Here is a 25910-nt window from a genome sequence, read left to right on the forward strand (position 1 = left end):
AATTCTGTCTAAAATCTCTATGCCAAAATGCTGCCATCAACTTCATTATTGATTCCTTAAAAAACTTATTCATCACCACCCAATCATCTCACCACTTCGTTCATCTCCTACGTAAATTAGCACGAAACTAGATTCAAGAGTCAAGATTTTAGCAAAAACTTTCCCGGACAGAAAGACTACGGTCGATAGCCCTTTTAAGCCAACTTTTTTGTATACATACATTTATTATATGTAGGTATATATATACAGGATGTCTCAGATAATCTGAATTCTCAAATTTTTGTTTTGGCCAGAACCCCAGAAACGTCTAATGACCGGTCTAAATTTCATCATGCTGTATCTCAGGCAATATTCATTCAACAAAGCTCTAACTTTTCACGATTATTCTTCAGATAATACCAAATAGATTGTCATTTGTTATATCTTATAGAGTATCTTATACAGGTTGGTCAAAAAAAGTCTCTGGTATTTCGTGCATGTTTTGAAAAATTTCCCAATATCAGGGAAACCACAATAAATAGGTATAGGCATGTTTATGGATGATTTGTAGAGAATAAAATTCTCTCTTTCGTCGTTCCATTTAAAATTTTCGACTTTCTTCAAATGCGGAAAAACGGTACAACATTTGAAGACTAATCGTGCCAATTTAGAGCTTTTTTGGATGAACGTTTGTTGAGATATGAAGTTTTAAAGATCATGGTGAAAATTGCCAAGAGAAATTTAAAATTAAAATAACTCGAAAACGAAAAACGCTAGACACCAATAACTTTTATCAAAGTCAACTTATTTTTTCGCATATAATTAAAGGGTACAAAAAAATGTGTAGCATTCCATTTAAAATAACGAAATTGTGGTCTACTTCCGGTGGACCGGAAGTGGCCACCATCTTGAAAATGCATTAGATTGAATGATTGGTATGAACCTCCCATACAAACTAAATTTCAGAAATGTAGTTGCAACGGAATAGAAAAAAAGCGGGTGTAATTTTAGACTGCCTCCGATGTAGCGCCTCGCTCGTAAGCCACCACTCTTGATATAGTTGTAGTGCCTCGGCCGCAAGCGACCTCGGCTTAATCACTATTGACATGGTATTGACGTGGCGCCTCAGCCGCAAGCGACCACAGCTTAATCACTCCTGATGTAGTTGTAAACCGGTTGATTTTTGTGTTGATATGGTATCAATGTAGTGCCTCGACCGCAAGCGACCTCGGCTTAATCACTCTTGATATCGTTGTAAAATGGTTAGTTTTTAAATTGATATGGTATTAATGTAGCGCCTCGGCTGCAAGCGACCTTGACTCTTGATATCGTTGTAAACCGATTAATTTTTATATCGATATGGTATCAATGTAGTGCCTCGGCCGAAAGTGATCTCGGGTTAATCGTTCTTGATATCGTTGGAAATCCTATACTTTTAGCATCAATGGTTAGATTTTCTGCTACACTACCAAGGTTTTCTTTACTCTCATTAAATTCATATTTTCACCAATAACGCTCTAATAGTTTAGGTATCTAACAATGAAATATAAAATGTTGTCTTGAAAACGTACTCAGCAACTTTGAATCTTGCACAGATGCCTGCTGCAAAAGTGTACATTATATACAAATGAAGATTTCACACATTCGAACTCTTCCCAATGATGTCTTTTTCTAGATTTTGCCCATCAGCATCATGATTTAAGTTTGATCCTCATACAACGACATTCTCTGTTCTTTTAGCCAACTCATCACAACTTCCAGTACCACGATTTCCTTTCCCTCTGAAAGATGAAAATATAATGTTAGATTGCCTTCGATGTAGCGCCTCCCCCCTAAGCGACCACAGCTTAATTACTCCTGATGTTGTTATAAACCGGTTGATTTTTGTGTTGATATGGCATCAATGTAGCGCCTCGCCCGCAAGCGACCTCGGCTTAATCACTCTTGATATAGTTGTGTACTGGTTGATTTTTAGTGTTGATATGGCATCAATGTAGCGCCTCGCCCGCAAGCGACCTCGGCTTAATCACCCTTGATATCGTTGTAAAATGGTTAGTTTTTAAATTGATATGGTGTTAATGTAGCGCCTCGGCCGCAAGCGACCTTGGCTTAACCATTCTTGATATCGTTGTAAACCGATTAATTTTTATATCGATATGGTGTTGATGTAGCGCCTCGCCCGCAAGCGACCTCGGCTTAATCACTCTTGATATAGTTGTGTACTGGTTGATTTTTAGTGTTGATACGGCATCAATGTAGCGCCTCGCCCGCAAGCGACCTCGGCTTAATCACTTTTGATATCGTTGTAAACCGATTAATATTTATATCGATACGGTATTAATGTAGCGCCTCGCCCGCAAGCGACCTCGGCTTAAACAGTCTTGATATCGTTGGAAACCGTATACTTTTTATATTGATATGGTATTGATCAAGCGACCTCGGCTTAATCACTCTTGATATCGTTGTAAAATGCTTAGTTTGTAAATTGATATGGTGTTAATGTAGCGCTTCGGTCGCAAGCGACCTTGGCTTAACCATTCTTGATATCGTTGTAAACCGATTAATTTTTATATCGATATGGTGTTGATGTAGCGCCTCGCCCGCAAGCGACCTCGGCTTAATCACTCATGATATCGTTGTAAAATGGTTAGTGTTTAAATTGATATGGTATTAATGTAATGCCTCGGCCGCAAGCGACCTCGGCTTAATCACTTTTGATATCGTTGTAAACCGATTAATATTTATATCGATACGGTATTAATGTAGCGCCTCGCCCGCAAGCGACCTCGGCTTAATCAATCTTGATATCGTTGTAAACTAGCTTGGTTTTATGTCAATATGGTGCTGATGTAGCGCCTCGGCCGTAAACGGCCTCGGGTTAATCAGTTTTAATAGCGTAAACTTTTCGATTTAGTTAAAAGTTATCTGGTTTTAACCATAATCTCCATGTATATTTTACGTTAAAAATAATTCTTATACTTCAAACTCTTTTTTGATTGTAATATCTCGTGCTATAATAATATTAAAGACGGTCAACTTTTATGGCATACATTTGTAACTCAATTTTAAAGTCGACCTCAATAATAATTTTTATTACCGGAACATCTTCGGCAATAAACGTCCCTGAGGAGATTATTCAAAATCTTCCCTTGGGACAAAATAATCTTTGAAACGATTGTATGGCTATTCAAAACGAGGCGCCAGCAAACGCTTCGACTCGTCGCAATAGGTTTACAACGGAAATCCCCTGCGTCCAATCGTGTTCAAACCGGAACGGCAGCCATATTGCCTCATAAACCAATAACAATTAACTGTAAAACGTTTATTATCCGAGGACGGTTGAGCATATCGCCGCTATATCGATCGACAAACTTGTTCGCGCAAGAAACTGACTATCGTCGACCGGGCGTTGACTTGAAAACCAACATAAAACACTCAGTTTCGAACAAGATGTTACCGGGGAGTGCGTTCAAAGTGTTAAAGTTTAAAATGAATCCAGTAAAATTTCAACGAAAAGAAGAAACTTTTTTTTATTTCATTGTTATGGTTTAGAATTAAGATTTCGAAATGTAAGTGTAACATAAGAAACTAAAAACAATAAAAAGGACGTAACTAAAGAACACATTATCTTTTCTTGGATATCGTAATTCCTTAAAACGTCTCTTTCCTCTTATGGTTATCCTTGTAGGTTCGCTATCTTAACAGCGCGGACGTGACGGCGTCGTCTGTTCGGTAGCTGTTTGAATATTCCAAGCTTGCGTCGCGGTTTAGCAACAATCTCGTCGCTTCTCTCCGAGTCTTCTCAGACTAATTGTTCATATCTAAACATTAACATACTAATTGCCCCCTACTTTATAGCTTCCCGAGCGCCGAGAAACGTGTTCGCGACGAGGCTCTCCTGCCACCAATTTATTACCAACATGAGAACGCAACGGTTTAAGCGCTATACACACAGTGAACTCACGAAGAGGGCGTCTTAATTGATATTGTTATTATTACGGAAATATTACCGTAATGTTACGACGACGCTAAGAAGACACCTTTTAAGCGATATATTGGCCAAAGTCTCTTCTTCGTTTAATCACATTAAGAAAATCGCGTATTTTAAGGACTTTTCAGAAGTTAATGTGAGTATGCAGTTTAAATCAGAACGTTTTTGGCTCGGGTAAATAGAAGAGGGAAGAAAAATCTCTGCAAGGAAAAATCATAAGTAAACGGTCCCTCGGGGTTGACCCGAAAATATGCATGCAAATAGAGGGCAGTATTTTGTAGCAGAGAGGGTTGGTCAGCATGATGAGCCGCGGGGATCCAATATGTGTTAGGAAATAGCTTTCAGGAAAATATGGACTTGGATGGCCTCTGCATCGAACTCAATATTGCCTATAAATATTCGAGACATACACTAAAATCTTGGTTTGATGGTAACAAGCAAAATCAAAGAAAATAATGTTAATGTTGATTTTGATTTACAGTCATGTAGAAATAGCAACATGTTTATTAACAATAACTGGTTTTAATAGTTTTGAAATAATATCGTTATATTTGCATCAGGGATGAGAATGTGGAGAGAGAGAGGGAAGCGGTATTTAGCGCAAATGTAAATCACAAAATGCAACGTAGCCGTGTCATTAAATTTACAAAACGATAACGAATACATTAGCGCTCGTGCGGGCCATAAATTTCTCGCATTATTTCACGTCCGAACATGTTCGCTCAAAACGGTAGAGCATTTTGTTGGGCGCGGGGTTTATATTAAATATGGAATCGCGGAAATCGCCGGCTCGCAGTTAATTAAAATAGGGTAGCGTTCAACCGAAAACGTTTCTGTTGACGATCGATTCGGATACAACGCTTTTTGCTATTGTTATTAGAGGGGGTCAAAAAAAAGGATTTCGTATAGAACCAAATTAGATTACGTCGGACGTAAACAGATTCGTTCGCACTTGAAGATTATTTAATAAATCTACTAAACGACACTTTATGAAAATGTATTACCGTGCCATATTTCTGTCCGTTATCGACAATTTATCGCGGCCCGAATTGCCCCCTATTCTTCGGCATGATAAGGGTTTTATAGTGAGTTATGACGGTGGCTAAAACATATCTATTAGTTTGATTAAACTGCCGGTCGTCTTTCGGCGGATATATTGGTAAGTGAGTTCCATAAGTGCATGGATTCATTATGATGGGGTACAATTTTTTTTATATATGTACTAATTCAATTATCATATATTAAATCACAAATATTTTTTGTAATTAATTAAGGCATAAAATATATACACATATTACATATATATTACATACAGGGTAATTCAAAAAACTGCTAACAGACTTCTAGAGTAGATAATAAGAAAAATTAAGATGAATTAATAGTCTTAATATACATCGAGTCGCAAATGCCTACTTAACGAGATATAACGCAATAAAGAGCTCTTTTTTAAAAATATTGTCTACGCTATTGCTAATTTTGTCAAACAGGTAGTATTTTCGTGTAAAGTGATCAATAATCTCTTACAAAACTTTGATTGATGTTTTTAAGAAAAACACGTTTGTAGATAATTTGTTGATTATATTAAAAATTATATTAATAATATATTAAATATATATTATGTGTTTATATATATTTATACGTTGTTCCTATGCCTTCATAACGGCAACAATTTTTTTTTATCGTTTTCAAAAAATTGTGAAAAATCGAATTCTTAACACTTATTGATGAAATGTTTAGGGTTTATAGAAGAAAGCATGTACTTTTTCATGGTGAAAACCGCACTTAAAAATTCCTATTCGTTTTCGAGATATTAATATTTTATTTGTAATGACTTTATAACGGCAACCCTTTTTTTCATCGTTTTCAAAAAATTGGGAAAAATGGAATTCTTAACATTTATTGATGAAATTTTTAGGGTTTATAGAAAAAAGCATGTACTTTTTCATGGTGAAAACCGCACTTAAAAATTCGTATTCGTTTTCGAGATATCAATGTTTTATTTCTTATGACTTCATAAAGGCAACCATTTTTTTCATCGTTTTAAAAAAATTGTGAATAATCTAATTTTTAACATTTATGGATGAAATTTTTAGGGTTTATAGAAAAAAGCATATACTGTTTCATGGTGAAAACCGCACTTAATAATTCCTATTCGTTTTCGAGATATTAATGTTTTATTTCTAATGACTTCATAACGACAAGTTTTTTTTTCATCGTTTTCAAAAAATTGTGAAAAATCGAATTCTTAACATTTATGGATGAAATTTTTAGGGTTTATAGAAGAAAGCATGTACTTTTTCATGGTGAAACCCGCACTTAAAAATTCCTATTCGTTTTTGAGATATTAATATTTTATTTCTAATGACTTCATAACAACAGCTTTTTTTTCATCGTTTTCAAAAAATTGTGAAAAATCGAATTCTTAACATTTATTGATGAAATTTTTACGGTTTATAGAAGAAAGCATGTACTTTTTCATGGTGAAAACCGCACTTAAAAATTCGTATTCGTTTTCAAGATATTAATGTTTTATTTCTAATGACTTCATAACGGCAACAATTTTTTTTATCGTTTTCAAAAAATTGTGAAAAATCGAATTCTTAACATTTATTGATGAAATTTTTAGGGTTTATAGAAAAAAGCATGTACTTTTTCATGGTGAAAACCGCACTTAAAAATTCCTACTCGTTTTCGAGATATTAATGTTTTATTTCTAATGACTTCATAACGGCAACAATTTTTTTTCATCGTTCTCAAAAAATTGTGAAAAATCGAATTCTTAATATTTATTGATGAAATTTTTAGGGTTTATAGAAGAAAGCATGTACTTTTTCATGGTGAAAACCGCACTTAAAAGTTCTTATTCGTTTTGGAGATATTAATGTTTTATTTCTAATGACTTCATAGCGGCAACATTTTTTTCGTTTTCAAAAAATTGTGAAAACTCGAATTCTTAACATTTATTGATGAAATTTTTAGGGTTTATAGAAGAAAGCATGTACTTTTTCATGGTGAAAACCGCACTTAAAAATTCTTATTCGTTTTGGAGATATTAATGTTTTATTTCTAATGACTTCATAACGGCAACATTTTTTTTCATCGTTTTCAAAAAATTGTGAAAATTCGAATTCTTAACATTCATTGATAAAAATTTTAGGGTTTATAGAAGAAAGCATGTACTTTTTCATGGTGAAAACCGCACTTAAAAATTCGTATTCGTTTTCGAGATATTAATGTTTTATTTCTAATGACTTCATAACGGCAACAATTTTTTTTCATCGTTTTCAAAAAATTGTGAAAAATCGAATTCTTAACATTTATAGATGAAATTTTTAGGGTTTATAGAAGAAAGCATGTACTTTTTCATGGTGAAAACCGCACTTAAAAATTCGTATTCGTTTTCGAGATATTAATGTTTTATTTCTAATGACTTTATAGCGGCAACCCTTTTTTTCATCGTTTTCAAAAAATTGCGAAGAATCTAATTCTTAACATTTATTGATGAAATTTTTAGGGTTTATAGAAGAAAGTATATACTTTTTCATGGTGAAAACCGCACTTAAAAATTCCTATTCCTTTTCGAGATATTAATGTTTTATTACTAATGACTTCATAACGACAACAGTTCTTTTTTCATCGTTTTCAAAAAATTGTGAAAAATCGAATTCTTAAAATTCATTGATGAATTTTTTAGGGTTTATAGAAGAAAGCATGTACTTTTTCATGGTGAAAACTGCACTTAAAAATTCTTATTCGTTTTGGAGATATTAATGTTTTATTTCTAATTACTTCATAGCGGCAACCCTTTTTTCATCGTTTTCAAAAATTTGTGAAAAATCGAATTCTTAACATTCATTGATGAAATTTTTAGGGTTTATAGAAGAAAGCATTTACTTTTTCATGGTGAAAACCGCACTTACAAATTCCTATTCGTTTTCGAGATATTAATGTTTTATTTCTAATGACTTCATAACAACAGTTTTTTTTCATCGTTTTCAAAAAATTGTGAAAAATCTAATTTTTAACATTTATGGATGAAATTTTTAGTGTTTATAGAATAAAGTATGTTCTTCTTCATGGTGAAAACCGCACTTAAAAATTCCTATTCGTTTTCGAGATATTAATGTTTAATTTCTAATGACTTCATAACGACAACAGTTTTTTTTCATCGTTTTCAAAAAATTGTGAAAAATCGAATTCCTAACATTTATTAATGAAATTTTTAGGGTTTATAGAAAAAAACATGTACTTTTTCATGGTGAAAACCGCACTTAATAATTCCTATTCGTTTTCGAGATATTAATGTTTCATTTCTAATGACTTCATAACAACAGTTTTTTTTTTCATCGGTTTCAAAAAGTTGTGAAAAATCGAATTCTTAACATTGATTGATGAAATTTTCAGGGTTTATAGAAAAAAGCATGTACTTTTTCATGGTGAAAACCGCACTTACAAATTCCTATTCGTTTTCGAGATATTAATGTTTTATTTTTAATGACTTCATAGCGGCAACCCTTTTTTTCATCGTTTTCAAACAATTGTGAAAAATCAAATTCTTAACATTTATTGATGAAATTTTTAGGGTTTATAGAAAAAAGCATGTACTTTTTCATGGTGAAAACCACACTTAAAAATTCGTATTCGTTTTCGAGATATTAATGTTTTATTTCTAATGACTTCATAGCGGCAAACATTTTTTTCATCGTTTTCAAAAAATTGTGAAAAATCGAATTCTTAACATTTATTGATGAAATATTTAGGGTTTATAGAAAAAAGCATGTACTTTTTCATGGTGAAAACCGCACTTAAAAATTCCTATTCGTTTTCGAGATATTAATGTTTTATTTCTAATGACTTCATAACGGAAACAGTTTTTTTCATCGTTTTCAAAAAATTGTGAAAAATCTAATTCTTAACATTTATTGATGAAATTTTTAGGGTTTATAGAAAAAAGCATGTACTTTTTCATGGTGAAAACCGCACTTAAAAATTCCTATTCGTTTTCGAGATATTAATGTTTTATTTTTAATGACTTCATAGCGGCAACCCTTTTTTCATCGTTTTCAAAAAATTGTGAAAAATCGAATTCTTAACATTTATTGATGAAATTTTTAGGGTTTATAGAAAAAGCCATGTACTTTTTCATGGTGAAAACCGCACTTTAAAATTCCTATTCGTTTTGGAGATATTAATGTTTTATTTCTAATAACTTCATAACAACAGTTTTTTTTCATCGTTTTCAAAAAATTGTGAAAAATCTAATTTTTAACATTTATTTATGAAATTTTTAGTGTTTATAGAATAAAGTATGTTCTTTTTCATGGTGAAAACCACACTTAAAAATTCGTATTCGTTTTCGAGATATTAATGTTTTATTTCTAATGACTTCATAGCGGCAACTATTTTTTTCATCGTTTTAAAAAAATTGTGAAAAATCGAATTCTTAACATTTATTGATAAAATTTTTAGGGTTTATAGAAGAAAGCATGCACCTTTTCATGGTGAAAACCGCACTTAAAAATTCCTACTCGTTTTCGAGATATTAATGTTTTATTTCTAATGACTTCATAACGACAACAGTTTTTTTCATCGTTTTCAAAAAATTGTGAAAAATCTAATTCTTAACATTTATTAATGAAATTTTTAGGGTTTATAGAAGAAAGTATATACTTTTTTATGGCGAAACCCGCACTTAAAAATTCCTATTCGTTTTCGAGATATCAATGTTTTATTTCTTATGACTTCATAACGGCAACAATTTTTTTCATCGTTTTAAAAAAATTGTGAAAAATCTAATTTTTAACATTTATGGATAAAATTTTTAGTGTTTATAGAATAAAGTATGTTCTTTTTCATGGTGAAAAGCGAACTTAAAAATTCCTATTCATTTTCGAGATATTAATTAGAGTAGTCTTAGCCTTTTATGGTTTTTGCAACAAATTATTAAAAACCTATGATTCATTAACTTTCTGATGTCACAAATAAAGGTAGCAGATTACAACAATGTTAATGTTGAAATTCCGTTGAAACCATCGTATCAAACATAGAAAAACAAAATTATGTTAATTAATAAATCGTCTATTCACAATCGAGTACACACATACGAATCAAATGATCTAAAATTAATGTGCCAACGAGGAAACGGAACAAATAGTAGTCACGTGCCGTGGCGTAACCAATCGTTAGCCCCATTACTTCTTTGTCGATTCCCCCACATCGAATAATAATCGATTCTTTACACCTTGTAAACGCAGGACGTTTGAATCAGTGTTCTAAAGTAACCGTGACACGTGATTACATGGGAGAATATGTCCCCCCATTATGATTCTTGAAATATCTACCATGCCCATAGGAAGATGATGACGTCTCGTTATGGTATAAATTTTGACATGGGAAACACTAATTCATTACCGTATGCTCCAACAAATCGCGTTGTAGTTATAAAGATACACAGGAAAGAAAATGAAAGGGGAATGGGGAATTGAAAAAGGGATAGCTAATTAAAGTTGTTGCAAAAAATAGAGTAAAGGTGTGACCTCGGGTGTAACCTGCGAGACGATGCACGAAGAGAAGGGTATTAAATAGAAATCCGATAGATTATAAAATGTGATTAAAGTTTGCGGGGCCGTAAATTGAACCGAAGTGAAAATCCGAACGGACGCATTGGAACAAGAAGATTAGATAAGTGTAATTACTGATTTATTAGAGAGACCGGACCGGGATCCGGAGACCCGGAATGAGGCGGCGCGGGGTGCGATGACGACGCCCGGCTATTTAAATACTAAAACTAATCCGATTTGCCCGCACGGGGATACAAAAAAATCTGCTTATCAATTATTTCAATCCCCGTTCCGTTATCGCCGACGCATCCGGGACAGCGTCCTTAATTTATTGCACTTGTGCTCGTGTTGCTGTGTATTTCCACAACGAAATCTTGTTCCATTTTATTTTATATTTATATTATTTTAAATTATTAGTTTTATACTAAACTAATCACACAAATTTATCCAAAAAATTGAACAAACCAAGTTTTGATCATTCAAAATTTTCAATATTTTTTAAATAACGGTTGAAAAAATTCTTGTCTTTATGAAATAAAAAGCAATTTAAAGCAAATTTATTTATTATTTAATGTGTTGAAGATCATTTCCTGGAATTTTCAAATTTGGAAGTTATGATTTTTTGAACGCAACCTTATGCAAGGTTAACATAAATGCTGGGTAATTTACCTTTACGTATCTCAAAAACTAATTGAGATATCGTTATGAAACAAAAAAGAATTTAAAGCATATTTATTTATTATTTAATGTGTTGAAGATCATTTCTTGGAATTATCAAACTTGGGACTTATGAATGTTTGAACGCAACCTTGCATAACCATACACATAAATATTAGGGTAATTCATCTCTACGTATCTCAAAAACTATTTGAGATATTACCATGAAATAAGAAACAATATAAAGCAAATTTATGTATTATTCAACATTTTTAGGATCATTTCTTCAAATCTTCAAACTTTGGTGTTATAATTTTTTGAACGCAACCTTGCATAACCTCAATCATAAATATTAGGGTAATCTAACTTTACGTATCTCAAAAACTAATTGAGATATCATCATGAAATAAAAAACAATTTAAAGCAAATTTGTTTATTATTCAACATTTTTAAGATCATTTCTTCAAATCTTCAAACTTGGGAGTTATGATTTTTTGAACGCAACCTTGCATAACTATAAACATAATTATTAGGGTAATTCATCATTACGTATCTCAAAAACTAATTGAGATGTCATCATAAAATAAAAATTAATTTAATGCAAATTTATTTATTATTCAACATTCTTAGGATGATTTCTTCAAATCTTCAAACTAGGGAGTTATAATTTTTTGAACGCAACCTTGCATAACCATACACATAAATATTAGGGTAATTCATCTCTACGTATCTCAAAAACTATTTGAGATATTACCATGAAATAAGAAACAATATAAAGCAAATTTATGTATTATTCAACATTTTTAGGATCATTTCTTCAAATCTTCAAACTTGGGTGTTATGATTTTTTGAACGCAACCTTGGATAACCTCAATCATAAATATTAGGGTAATCTAACTTTACGTATCTCAAAAACTAATTGAGATATCATCATGAAATAAAAAACAATTTAAAGCAAATTTGTTTATTATTCAACATTTTTAAGATCATTTCTTCAAATCTTCAAACTTGGGAGTTATGATTTTTTGAACGCAACCTTGCATAACTATAAACATAATTATTAGGGTAATTCATCATTACGTATCTCAAAAACTAATTAAGATGTCATCATAAAATAAAAATCAATTTAAAGCAAATTTATTTATTATTCAACATTCTTAGGATCATTTCTTCAAATCTTCAAACTTTGGAGTTATGATTTCTTGAACGCAACCTTGCATAACCATCAACATAAATATTAGGGTAATTCATTTTTGCGTATCTCAAAAACTAATTGAGATATCATTATGAAATAAAAAGCAATTTGAAGCAAATTTATTTATTATTTAATGTGTTGAAGATCATTTCTTGAAATTTTTAAGTTTGGGAGTTATGATTTGTAGAACGCAACTTTGTATAACGTCAATCATAAATATTAGGGTAATTCATTTTTACGTATCTTAAAAACTAATCGAGATATCATTATGAAATAAAAAACACTTTATAGCAAATTTATATATTATTCAACATTTTTAAGATCATTTCTTCAAATCTTCAAACTTGGGTGTTATGATTTTTTGAACGCAATCTTGCATAACCTCAATCATAAATATTAGGATAATTCATCTTTGCGTATCTCAAAAACTAATTGAGATATCATTATGAAATAAAAAACAATTTAAAGCAAATTTATTTATTATTTAATGTGTTGAAGATCATTTCTTGGAATTTTCAAATTTGGGAGTTATCATTTTTAGAACGCAACTTTGCATAACCATAAACATAAATCTTAGGGTAATTTATATTTACGTATCTCAAAAACTAATTGAGATATCATTATGAAATAAAAAGCAATTTAAAGCAAATTTATTTATTATTTAATGTGTTGAAGATCATTTCTTCAAATCTTCAAACTTGGGTGTTATGATTTTTTGAACGCAACCTTGCATAACCTCAATCATAAATATTAGGGTAATTCATCTTTGCGTATCTCAAAAACTAATTGAGATATCATTATGAAATAAAAAACAATTTAAAGCAAATTTATTTATTATTTAATGTGTTGAAGATCATTTCTTGGAATTTTCAAATTTGGGAGTTATCATTTTTAGAACACAACATTGCATAACCTCAATCACAAATATTAGGGTAATTCATCTTTACGTATCTCAAAAACTAATTGAGATATGATAATGAAATAAAAAAGAATTTAAAGCAAATTTATTTATTATTTAATGTGTTGAAGATCATTTCTTGGAATTTTCAAATTTGGAAGTTATGTTTATTTGAACGCAACCTTGCATAACCATAATATTAGGGTTGGGTTGGTTCAAACAAAAATGTTATGGTAATTAATCTTTACGTATCTCAAAAACTAATTGAGATATCATTATGAAATAAAAAGGAATTTAAAGCAAATTTATTTATTATTCAACACTTTGAAGATAGTTTCTTCAAATCTTCAAATTTCAGAGTTATGATTAGTTGAACGTAATTTTGCAGAACTGTCGCATTCATATTACTCCGACGAAATTAGTTAGAGGCGGGGTTTTCAGTAAAAAAGTAACTCTACATTTCACTATAGTGTAGATATATCTAGATATGGCGTTGATGGTAAAGACCCAGACTCCTATGTCCGTGTTCTTAGACACATACTCACATTTGCTACTCCTTTCAAGTGAGTTCTGGGCTAATCTCGTATCCGTAAATAGCAGTTGCATCACCATAAAGATATCATTCCTAGCCACGTGAAATCGGAATGATTCCTATTTCCAGTCATCTTAACAGTCACACTTCCACAGCTAATAGTGAGTACGTCTCCTCTGGGTATAGTACTTAAGTTAGAAGTAAGGTACTTCTCAAGTTCCACAGAGTGACTCGTTACTTTGGTCATTTGGGATTGTCTCTTACATGAATGCCAGGAGATCTATCACTCATCCCTGGTATTTAAGAAGAGATGGTGCGCTGAGATAATCATAATTGGAGACGAAGTCATCTACTTTCAGTAATACAGGGATAGAAACAATGCAGATCTATAACCACGTTGCCTTATCTCATGTTAATTATTCCATAATTGTATAACTAGAAACAACACTCAAATTCTATGATCTACCAATTTTTTGTATAACCAAAAACTTAATTTAATGTTTCATCACTAACATTTTAGGTTGGAAAGAGCTTTAAAAAAGGATAATAAAATTTGGAAGAGAACATTGCGCGGCTTATCGTCTCTCACTCGTACAGAAATAAAAATGCATTAAAATATTTACAACAGACAACAGCGACGCTGCCATTGTCGAATATTACCAAGTGCAAGAGGCGCCTTATCGCGAGGTTTGCGCGTCATTAACTCTTTAAAACGCTCGCGAAATGAGCGGCTCTTGATTTCAGTGTCCCTCCCCCGTGTGCCTATTGTTTCCAGGAGAGAGAGAGAGCGGGTTAAATAATTGCGTTAAATCAGAGGGAACGGCAAAACGTCGTTATTCCGTATCGTTTACACTTACCTCATCAGACGATGGTATAAAGCGTGGGGAATATGTATAAAAAGTACGTTTCGAAATTGATTTCTCTTTATTTATTGCTTTATTACACATTTTCGTTTTTTTTTTATTAACCTTAATTTTTTAATATTCGCTATTACAATTATCCTTTATACATAAATGGTATTGCACGATAACAACATGATTAAGATACATTTACATATTTACAAATTATTTACAAGAAAAAACAACAACAAATTCGTTTTAGGTGTAATAATTACAATTTACTTATTATAACCAACAGGAAAATTATTTTTCTTCCCAATTTCTTCATCATCGTTATCCTTATCTTGATGAGCAGTCATGTGTCTCGTTAAATGATGCCGCTCCCTGAAAGACTCCTGGCAAACGGGACATTTTAATTTCTCCTCCCGTTTTCGTTTAGTGTAATCACCCGAATCATTCTTATGATGCGACCTCATATGATACACCAAATCGGACGTCATTCGAAATGAAATGTTGCATTTCGCACAAACGTTTTGCGCCGGTAAAGATAACGCGGCTAAAGATGGAGGGAGGAGGGATGTTAAGATAGCGGCGGCTGGGTGTCTCATTTCTGAAGAAAATTTTAAATCTGGTTGGGCTAATTTTAACATTTCTTGGTTAGGGACTTGGTGGTAATAATCGGGGCGATATTGAGTCAACATCATCGGTCTGATTTTTTGTAGTTCTTGGTGATTGGTTTTCATCAAAAAATGAGGCTCTAACCCGCCTGTTGATTGCGGGAAATTCTCCGGGATGAAATTGTGATGATATGAGTTCGATTTGAAGATTTGATTTGGTGGAATCATGTTTGATGGGAAATTTTGGTAATTTCTGTTTATTGGTGGGGATGGGCTTAAGGAGTTTTGATAAGCTATATCGGGGCTGATTGATAGGTTGGGGGAGCTCGACATTCTCATTTCTTTTGTGAGACTTACTTTGGTGAAGGCCGATTTTTCTGGGGACATAAGTATGTTTTTGATTTTTGTTTCTGGTTTTGGCTTACTCAAGTTTGGGTCATCAAAGATTTGCTGCTTCTGCGTTATATATTTCGAGGGTAACTTGGTGTAGTCTATAATTTTTGGGGAATCGGGGTTACCCACTTCGATGTCTTCATCTTCTGAGTCGTTTTCGTTGTTGTTAAAGCTACTCATCTCCTCGTTGCTTGTAATGACCTCGTAATCTATCACTTTGGAGAATTTTTGTTTCTGCTTCAGCTTCTCATCGGGCAACATTAAGAAGGCAACGTCAAAGGATCGCTTCGTTGGGGACTTACTGGTACTAATTTGGGTTTGTTCTTCATTTTTCATCGTAATCTCACTTTTACGATTGTTTACGTCCATTGTCATGGTTTCGCACAGCACAAATACTACACGTTCTAACTATCTAAATGTTAACGAGTGGAGATGAAGTCAAGAGTTCGCGCAATGTGTTCACCTCGAGGCGAAAATACGTAATGTGTAAAAACATACTTGCCCTGTCTAAATATTGTAATGTTTAGTGCCCCTTCCTACATCGTTCGCCGGTGGTAGTTTGCCAGACAAAGGGGACGATATCCGAGTTGGCTGGTTAAAGAAAGGGATGGAAACAAAGAGTTTGTTGGGGCGGGCATCCTGAGAACTCACGACCCGGTCGAATCCACCCTATAGGGGGTGAATTTAAGTTAAGGGGGTAGTTTCAGGCCAATGGAGCTTTCGCGCAGGGCGTGGTTTCGAAATACGTTCACCCAATACGGTTTTCACTGTACACCAGCTCCAAAATGTGACGGAACGCAGTTTTCCACGGTTTTGGTCTGACGTTCCTTAACCCCTTTCCCCTCTCTCAACCAGATTTTACCTGCATTCAAAACTTATAATAAGAAATTAATTCAAAAAAATCTTTATATATATCATTTTTGAACTTAGATTAATCCCCCTTTTAGAAACCCAAATCAATAATCTAAAAATCAGTTATAAATGATCCACTTAACACGGGACGAAAGAAACTTTTAAAAATCTCAGCACGCTTGATTCGCAAATGAATCCGGCAATTAATAAGCTCCCTCTCTAACAAAAGGCGTTCAGCAAATTACGTTTTCATTACGGGCGATGATTGATGAAACCCGGACTGTATGTTTGCCAACTCACACCATAAGTTGGCGGCGCGAAAAGATTCTCGTGCTTTTTCCCCAGCACGATGGACGCGTTATTAACGCCGAAAGATAACGTGATGTATGACCCGAGGATTTAAAATGATTTTTTCAAAAAGGGTGGAGATGTTTTTACTAAAGCAGAATCGAATGGTTCTTATAAATACTTTGGCTATTCGGATAAATAGGGGTTAAATTGGATGGATTCACTCTATGTGTTGCATCGGGGAATAAGGCACCTGTCAACTTTATGGTGGTTTGTGCGCATATGGTCCAAAGGTTTTTAATTGTACGGGGTCCCCGTTGTGCTCTTATGTAGGATAGGGGAAATGATTTTAACATATTGCCGAGAGTACTTTGGACCTTTTGAAACAATCTGTTGTTGTTGTTTTGTGGTGTAATCCCATTAAAATCTCATTTTATTACTTTAATAAGAATAAAAATAATTAAGAATCTCTTATTGAAATTATTAACCCTTTTTATCCCGATGGTGCTTTAAAGTACCGGTAGTTTTAAACACTCATTTTAATCTATTTGGCGCATTTAGAACTGTCGGTACTTTCTACTATACAAGAAAGAATCTATATAAAAAATGATACAATGATACATTTTAAGAAGAAAGGATTGAGCTTTAATTTAAAATAAGTCTTATTCCTTAATTTCAATAAATACGACTTCCAGGAATTTTTAAATTAGCATCTTTTAGTTTATACGAAAATGTAAGTTTTGTTTCGACCTTTTTTTTTTCAATATTTTTCCAATCCAACCCAACAATTATTATACATCATTTTAAAGAGAAAGCTTTGAACTTTAATTTAGAATAAGTCTCATTCCTTAATTTCAATAAATACGGCTTCCAGGAATTTTTAATTTATCATCTTTTTTGACACTTTTAGATTATACGAAAATGTAAGTTTTGTTTCAACATTTTTTTTCTTAATATTTTTCCATTCCAATCCAAAAATTATTATACATCATTTCAAAGAGAAAACTTTGAGCTTTAATTTAGAACAAGTCTCATTGCTTAATTTCAATAAATACGGCTTCCAGGAATTTTTAATTTATCATCTTTTTTGACACTTTTAGTTTATTGAAAAGAAAAATCAACTGTACTTTTTACTGGTTTTAAATTTATTAATCGTTTTGTCTTACATGTTTCGATAACAAGTTATCATCTTCAGAGACGCTACAAAGAATTAAATTATAAATTATACTGGTTTTAAAAACATGTGGGTTAATTAACGAAAATGAATAATTCTATTTAAAAAATAACTAAAAAATACTTACTGCGTCAAATTTAATTAAGAAGAAACATTTAAATTAAGGTTCAACGTGAATACAATTAAAGATCGGGGTGTAAAACTAAAATTCTTGTTTGTAATTTGTTTTTGGTGTTAACATCTATGCTGTTGTTGTCGAAATAAAACGTAACGTGAACTTGTTCTTAATCGATAACGGAAAGAAAGAGAGATGTAACTAACTGGTTGTACCACTATTGTGAACTCTGTGTACGAATTAAATTGGTTTTTAAAAATCAAAATCACATTCATATCAAATATATTCTATGTTAAGATCAATAACTTAATTTAATCTTATATTATGTGTTCATTATTGTGTTTCCTACTTTCATTTAACAGATCTAAATGTCGATGAGTTTCAAAATGAAATATTTTCCAAAATGAGATAATATAAAACGAGAAATAGGGAGAAGAAAGGGGGGGGGTGGGGGAAAGGGAAAAGGGAATGTTTGGTCGTAAGGATCCCAAAAAGTGCGAAATTGTGTATACGTACCACCTACACAAAGTCCTCTGCAATTTGGGAGGTTAAGGTTAAGGAATAGGAAAGGGGTTTATCAAGGATTTATAGAGTGGAGTCTTAAATGTGTGTATCTGGTCGTTTAGACATTCGATATTTTGATTTTTGGTTCGACATTTATCTATCTCATATGTTTCTAATAAGTTGAGCTTAAATCCTTTATTCTGTTTATGGAGTAGTGTCAAATTTTTATTAATGTCAAATTCGTGGTTATGGATAATCATATGTCTACCAAAGTTGGAATTTTGGTTATTTTTGTGTTCTTTAATCCTTTGTTTCAATGATCTACCGGTCTCTCCAATATATGTTGCACCACAGGTGTCGCACTCTAATCTATATACACCATTCTGTTCAAGTGTTTGTAATTTATCTTTTGCATTAATTAAAATTTTTCCCAAGGTATTATTGTTACTAAATGAAATGTTGACATTATATTTAAGAAAAGTTTTACGAATAGAATAACCAATATTGCCCGGGTAATTTATTGAGCGATAGATTTTAGTTATGTTTGTTTGTTGTAAGCTTGTTGAAATTAAATGTTGTTGTTTTTTATTATATTTTTTTATGATATATTCAATGTCTGATTCTGTATATCCATTATTTTTGGCTATATTATGGATTATGTCTAATTCTTTATTTCTGCTTTCTTTTGAAAGAGGTGTATTATAGTATCTGTAAATGAAAGCCCAAAATGCTGCAGCTTTATGGTTTTTGTGGTGGTAAGAATTTTTGGGAATGACCGAATCTGTCTGCGTCGGCTTTCTGTAAATGTCGAAAGTAATTAATTTAGCGTTGTTAGTCAAGGTGAGATCTAGAAAATTTAATTTGTTATCTTCTTCAATTTCCATTGTGAAGTTAATATCATTATGCAAACTATTAATGTAGGCATAGAAAGAATGAATTGAGTCTAGGTCTTTGTTATTCCAGATGATTAGTACGTCGTCGACGTATCTGCGCCATAGTAAGATATTAGGATTATTGGTATTTAAAATTTCTTTTTCTAAATTATTGAGGAAAATATCTGATAGCAACCCACTAAGTGGTGAGCCCATAGGTAAACCTTTTTTATATTCATAAATTTTACAATCAAACTGACAAAAATTTTGTTCTGTGCATAATTTTAAAAAATTGTAAATATGTTCAGTATTTGTATCATTGAATTTATCTTTAATTAACTCTTTTGCTAGTAGTAATGCTTCTGTAATTGGAATATTGGTGTATAGATTAGTTATGTCGAATGATAAAATAGTGTAATCTACTGGTAATGTGGTGTTTTTTATTGTGTTGATGATTTCGTTTCTGTTTTTTATGGTGTATTTTGGTTTGAATTGTATGTCATTTTTAAATATTTGTAGTAAAAATTTGGATATTTTATATGTACTTGAATCCAATGAAGATATTATGGGTCTAATAGGTAGGTTTTGTTTATGTAACTTGACGAGTGAGTATGCTAATGGTATTTTAGGGTTCATAGGAATAAGATTGTATATTGTAATATTTTGTTCTTTAAGAAATTCCTGTGATGTTTTTATCTGTTTCTTTACTTTGTTGTGAAATGCGGTTGTGGGGTTTTTATTTAATTCTACAAAGTTGTTTTGTTCAAAAAACTCTAGGGTTTTTGAGTTGTAAATATTTTTGTCTAAAATTACTATACCTGCATTCTTATCTGCCTTTGTAATTGTTAATGAATTTGATCGGATTTTATACTTAATCTTACGCAACGTATTAATTTCTTGTTTATTGTTGTTGTTTTGGTTATCGGGAACTTTTTCCTTTTCTTTCTTCTTCAAGATTTCTATTAATTCCTTTCTTAAATTCTCTTCTCCTGGGATTTTATTAGCAGCGACTTCTAAATCGATGGCCAGTTTTGCTGTGTCTTGTAGTTGTGGTTTTATTGCATACTTGTGTCCTTTGTTGAGTAAGTTCCATTCGTCGGTGGAGAATTGAATGTTTGATAAATTTGTAACTTTTTGGTGGAATTTGTAGGATTTTGAATATCTGGTAATGTTCGCTTTATTAGTCAATATATCATTTTTCCTCTCTTTTAGATTGTTAATCTTCTAATAAAAATTTGACACTACTCCATAAACAGAATAAAGGATTTAAGCTCAACTTATTAGAAACATATGAGATAGATAAATGTCGAACCAAAAATCAAAATATCGAATGTCTAAACGACCAGATACACACATTTAAGACTCCACTCTATAAATCCTTGATAAACCCCTTTCCTATTCCTTAACCTTAACCTCCCAAATTGCAGAGGACTTTGTGTAGGTGGTACGTATACACAATTTCGCACTTTTTGGGATCCTTACGACCAAACATTCCCTTTTCCCTTTCCCCCCCCCCCCCCTTTCTTCTCCCTATTTCTCGTTTTATATTATCTCATTTTGGAAAATATTTCATTTTGAAACTCATCGACATTTAGATCTGTTAAATGAAAGTAGGAAACACAATAATGAACACATAATATAAGATTAAATTAAGTTATTGATCTTAACATAGAATATATTTGATATGAATGTGATTTTGATTTTTAAAAACCAATTTAATTCGTACACAGAGTTCACAATAGTGGTACAACCAGTTAGTTACATCTCTCTTTCTTTCCGTTATCGATTAAGAACAAGTTCACGTTACGTTTTATTTCGACAACAACAGCATAGATGTTAACACCAAAAACAAATTACAAACAAGAATTTTAGTTTTACACCCCGATCTTTAATTGTATTCACGTTGAACCTTAATTTAAATGTTTCTTCTTAATTAAATTTGACGCAGTAAGTATTTTTTAGTTATTTTTTAAATAGAATTATTCATTTTCGTTAATTAACCCACATGTTTTTAAAACCAGTATAATTTATAATTTAATTCTTTGTAGCGTCTCTGAAGATGATAACTTGTTATCGAAACATGTAAGACAAAACGATTAATAAATTTAAAACCAGTAAAAAGTACAGTTGATTTTTCTTTTCAATTATCAAAAACTGGTCGATCATGGATCAAATAAACCCTTACGCTTTAACTTTTAGTTTATACGAAAATGTAAGTTTTGTTTCAATATTTTTTTTCTCAATATTTTTCCAATCCAACCCAACAATTATTATATATCATTTCAAAGAGAAAGCTTTGAGCTTTAACTTAGAATAAGTCTCATTCTTTAATTTCAATAAATACGACTTCCAGGAATTTTTAAATTAGCATCTTTTTTGACACTTTTAGTTTATACGAAAATGTAAGTTTTATTTCAACATTTTTTTTCTTAATATTTTTCCAATCCAACCCAACAGTTATTATACATCATTTTAAAGAGAAATCTTTGAGCTTTAATTTAGAATAAGTCTCATTCCTTAATTTCAATAAATACGGCTTCCAGGAATTTTTAAATTAGCATCTTTTTTGACACTTAGTTTATACGAAAATATAAGTTTTGTTTCAACATCTTTTTTCTCAATATTTTTCCAATCCAACCCAACAATTATTATACATCATTTCAAAGAGAAAGCTTTGAGCTTTAATTTAGAATAAGTCTCATTCCTTAATTTCAATAAATACGACTTTCAAGAATTTTTAAATTAGCATCTTTTTTGATATTTTTAGGTTTTACCAAAATGTAAGTTTTGTTTCAACATTTTTTTTCTCCATATTTTTCCAATCCAACCCAACAATTATTATACATCATTTTAAAGAGAAAGCTTTGAGCTTTAATTTAGAATAAGTCTCATTCCTTAATTTCAATAAATACGGCTTCCAGGAATTTTTAATATAGCATCTTTTTTAACACTTATACGAAAATGTAAGTTTTATTTCAATATTTTTTTCACAAACTTTCAAAATTTTTGACTTCTTGGGACACAAAGGGTTAAGGAAGACACTTTCAGCTTTAATTGAACATAAAAATCGTATATTAATTCCTACAAATAAAGTAGATATGATTCTTTAAAGTTTTACATTGTGAAATAAATTTAACTTATTTTTAGGTACCATTAAAAAATGTTTTTCTCCTAAATTTTAATGATAAAATAAAAGACCAATATATGTCCAATATAGACCAATATAGCTCTTGTAAACAAAGTAGATATGACACTTTAAAGTTTTGCATTTTTAATTATTTTTTTAGTACTGGTTCAAAAGTACTTTTTTTCTAAAATTTTACGAATTAAGTTTTATGATTTTAGTTTTATTTATAAACAAATTCTCGGTGAGTAACGTTATCCATAACGGTAAATACAAAGGGTGAACTTTCATGGGGGTGAATTTCATGCGTATTGTATTGCGGATAAATGAACATTGACAAGTCTCTGGGGGTATACGTAATACCACTCGTCCATATGTTAAGAACAGACCAAAAGCGATGAATATTTGACCAAAACAATATTTGCGCAAAAAAAAATTATTTTATGATATGATGGTTTAAGATGTTGTTTGATTAAAAACGAACAAAGAAAGTTGTTCGGAGAGAATAAATGGAAAATCTGTGCAAGAGAGTCGATTCGTCACGGTTCCGTATCTTTGATTCGCCAATCCTCAAGAGATCCGAAGACAATTATAACCACATGTGACCTGGACATGACCCGTAATCAATCAACTTCCTGTCTTGGGACAGACGATATCTAAAAGAAGAGAACGAATTTTCTTTTAACTTATTTCGATTTCTCTTGATTTCTTACTATCTATATATCTTGTAGTTTTACAACATTTCGATTTTTTTGTGCAATTTGATATTATTCATCCCATGTACAGTCAATTTAAACACCAACCCCAGTTTTTGTTCATTACCGTACAAAGAGGGACCCTCATTCGTAATCCCAACGAATAGTTTTCAATATGAATCGTATAACCTGCACATATGTTCAGTTGCGTACCGTGGAAATAAACTTTGATAGCCCCCTTCTAATACAAGTCCGAACCTAAACGATTCGTATTCGCTCACTATACTTACTTTCTATTTCCGCGAGTTCTTTCTTCTCTCTCTACACAGTATTTGGGGCGATTGTTAATGCGGACTGAGTATTTATTCGTTTCATCTACACCCCGAGAGCCTGAGGGGGTCCAGAGTTTTGCTGGTTTGTTCCCCGACCGTGCCATATGCCGCACTCGGCCGCGAACATACGAACAGATGGGTTTTCTACGACGAAAAGTCATTAGGGCGCATTGTACTCGATTGACAAGTGCCCCCATCGAATTCAAGAGAGTGTATGCACTTGCTAATAAGCGAACCTGTTTCTTTCTGGTTTCGATATTTTGACACCACCATAATATTTATTACAAATAAACTATTCATAATAATATCAGGAAAAAAAATCAACATAATATAGGTATATATATCGGAATTTGTTTTTACTTATGACGCATACTATACATATACAGGCTTCTCAAAACTCCAGGGACGGAGCTATAACTTTTGAACGAGTGAAGAAAAAAATTTGAAAATTTGGGGATCACTAAATTAGGAGATGACTACCCATACATTTTTAAATAGCAACCCCTGTCGAGTTTTACCTTACTTTAAAGGTAATGAGAAAAAGTTAAGTTAAGAGTTAATAAAAATAAAATTTAGAAAACAAGTTTGTTGAAAATAGTCGAAAGAAAACCTCATGATTCTTGAAAGACTTAAGGTATCGGGTTTTGGTTTATGGGGTTGTGTTTCTTTTTTCATTACCTTTAAAATAAGGTAAAACTCAACAGGGGTTGCTATTTAAAAATATAGGGTTGGTCATCCCTTAAAAAAAATCCACATTGCATGGGAGTTCTAAACTATCTAAGAATGTAGTTTTTATGACTCTTTAGTGATTCCCAAATTTTAAAATTTTTTTCTTCACTCGTTCTAAACTTATAGCTCCGTCCCATGAGTTTTGGGAAGCCCTGTATATATTGTTAATGCATTAGTGCTTCACGGATGGAGACACAGTGTGTTCATTAATTATCGTACCCGACGTCATCATTACAAGTATGCAACCAACATCACAGTACTGGTATTGCAATACGCAAATCACGTATTATAAAATAAATACTGTGATATTGGTTGCATAGTTACAATGATGATGTCGGGTATGATAATTAATTAACACACTGTATGTGTTGCTGTGGTCGGTCTGAGATTTAACCGTTCTTTCTGTTAGTTTCCCTTGGAAAGGGGCAGACGTTTCGCCAAGATCTCACCTGGCATCTTCAGGGTGTTGTCGTAGTCTCCTGTCGGCAGACTCAGACAGTTATTGCAACTTCTATTTCTTTATAAATATAGATAGAATATAGTATGTCGCCTAATATTGTAGATATTATTAACGCTAAGAAATGTTGAACTATATATTTATAATGGTGCGTCTCGGTTGCTATCTCTTCAACACAATAAAATGGAATGCCTCAGTCGCAAGTGACCGCTGCTACTATCTCTTTAATGATGTATGTTGTAGCACCCCAGCCACAAGTGACCTCGACTACTATCTTTTTAACAGTATAGATTGTACGTCTCAGTTACTATTTCTTTAACGTACTAGAATCTAATGCCTCGGCCGCAAGCAACCTCGGCTACTACCTACTTAACGGTATATGTTGTAGCACCTCGGCCGCAAGTAACCTCGGCAAGTGTCTCTTTAACGATGTATGTTGTAGCATCTCGGCCACAAGTGCCTGCGGATACTATCTCTTCAATGGTATAGATATTACATCTCGGTTACTATCTCTTTAACAGAATAGAATGTAATGCCTCGGCCACGAGCGACCTCGGCTACTGTCTATTTAACGGTGTATGTTGTAGCACCTCGGCCACAAGTGTCTTCGGTTACTATCTCTTTAATGGAATAGATATTACGTCTTGGTTACTTTCTCTTTAACGGAATACAATCTAATGCCTCGGCCGCAAGCGACCTCGGCTACTATCTTTTTTAATGATGTATGTTGTAGCACTTTGGCCACAAGTGCCTTCGGCTACTATCTCTTTAATGGTAGAAATTTACGTCTCGGTTACTTTCTCTTTAACGGAATACAATCTAATGCCTCGGCCGCAAGCGACCTCGGCTACTATCTCTTTAATCATGTATGTTGTAGCACCTCGTCCACAAGTGACCTTGACTAGTATCTCTTTAACGGTATAGATTGTATGTCTTGGTTACTATTTCTTTAACGGACTAGAATCTAATGCCTCGGCCGCAAGCGACCTCGGCTACTATCTACTTAACGGTGTATGTTGTAGCACCTCGGCCACAAGTGCTTTTAGCAACTATCTCTTTAATGGTATAGATATTACGTCTCGTTTACTTTCTCATTAACGGAATACA

General features: G+C 32.3%; 1 protein-coding gene and 2 long non-coding RNA genes across 3 annotated transcripts; 1 reads left to right on the top strand and 2 right to left on the bottom strand.

Moving 5' to 3' along the window:
- Positions 1-14752: 14752 nt before the first annotated feature.
- On the bottom strand, positions 14753-16111 carry LOC111414986 (uncharacterized). The gene has a single exon (XM_023046458.2). It carries the CDS (start codon positions 16034-16036, stop codon positions 14930-14932), a length of 1107 nt encoding a protein of 368 aa, XP_022902226.1. The 5' UTR covers positions 16037-16111; the 3' UTR covers positions 14753-14929.
- A 1814-nt stretch (positions 16112-17925) lies between these two features.
- On the bottom strand, positions 17926-18532 carry LOC139430068 (uncharacterized). Its single transcript, XR_011640634.1, has 2 exons — positions 18103-18532; positions 17926-18001 (listed from the first exon to the last, which is right to left on the bottom strand). It is a non-coding gene; the product is annotated as an uncharacterized lncRNA (long non-coding RNA).
- Positions 18533-20697: 2165 nt separating this feature from the next.
- LOC139430069 (uncharacterized) lies at positions 20698-21590 on the top strand. The gene is made up of 2 exons (XR_011640635.1): positions 20698-21413; positions 21515-21590. It is a non-coding gene; the product is annotated as an uncharacterized lncRNA (long non-coding RNA).
- Positions 21591-25910: the final 4320 nt, after the last annotated feature.

Source organism: Onthophagus taurus, chromosome 6 (assembly GCF_036711975.1).
Source record: "Onthophagus taurus isolate NC chromosome 6, IU_Otau_3.0, whole genome shotgun sequence".
Lineage (NCBI taxonomy): Eukaryota > Metazoa > Arthropoda > Insecta > Coleoptera > Scarabaeidae > Onthophagus > Onthophagus taurus.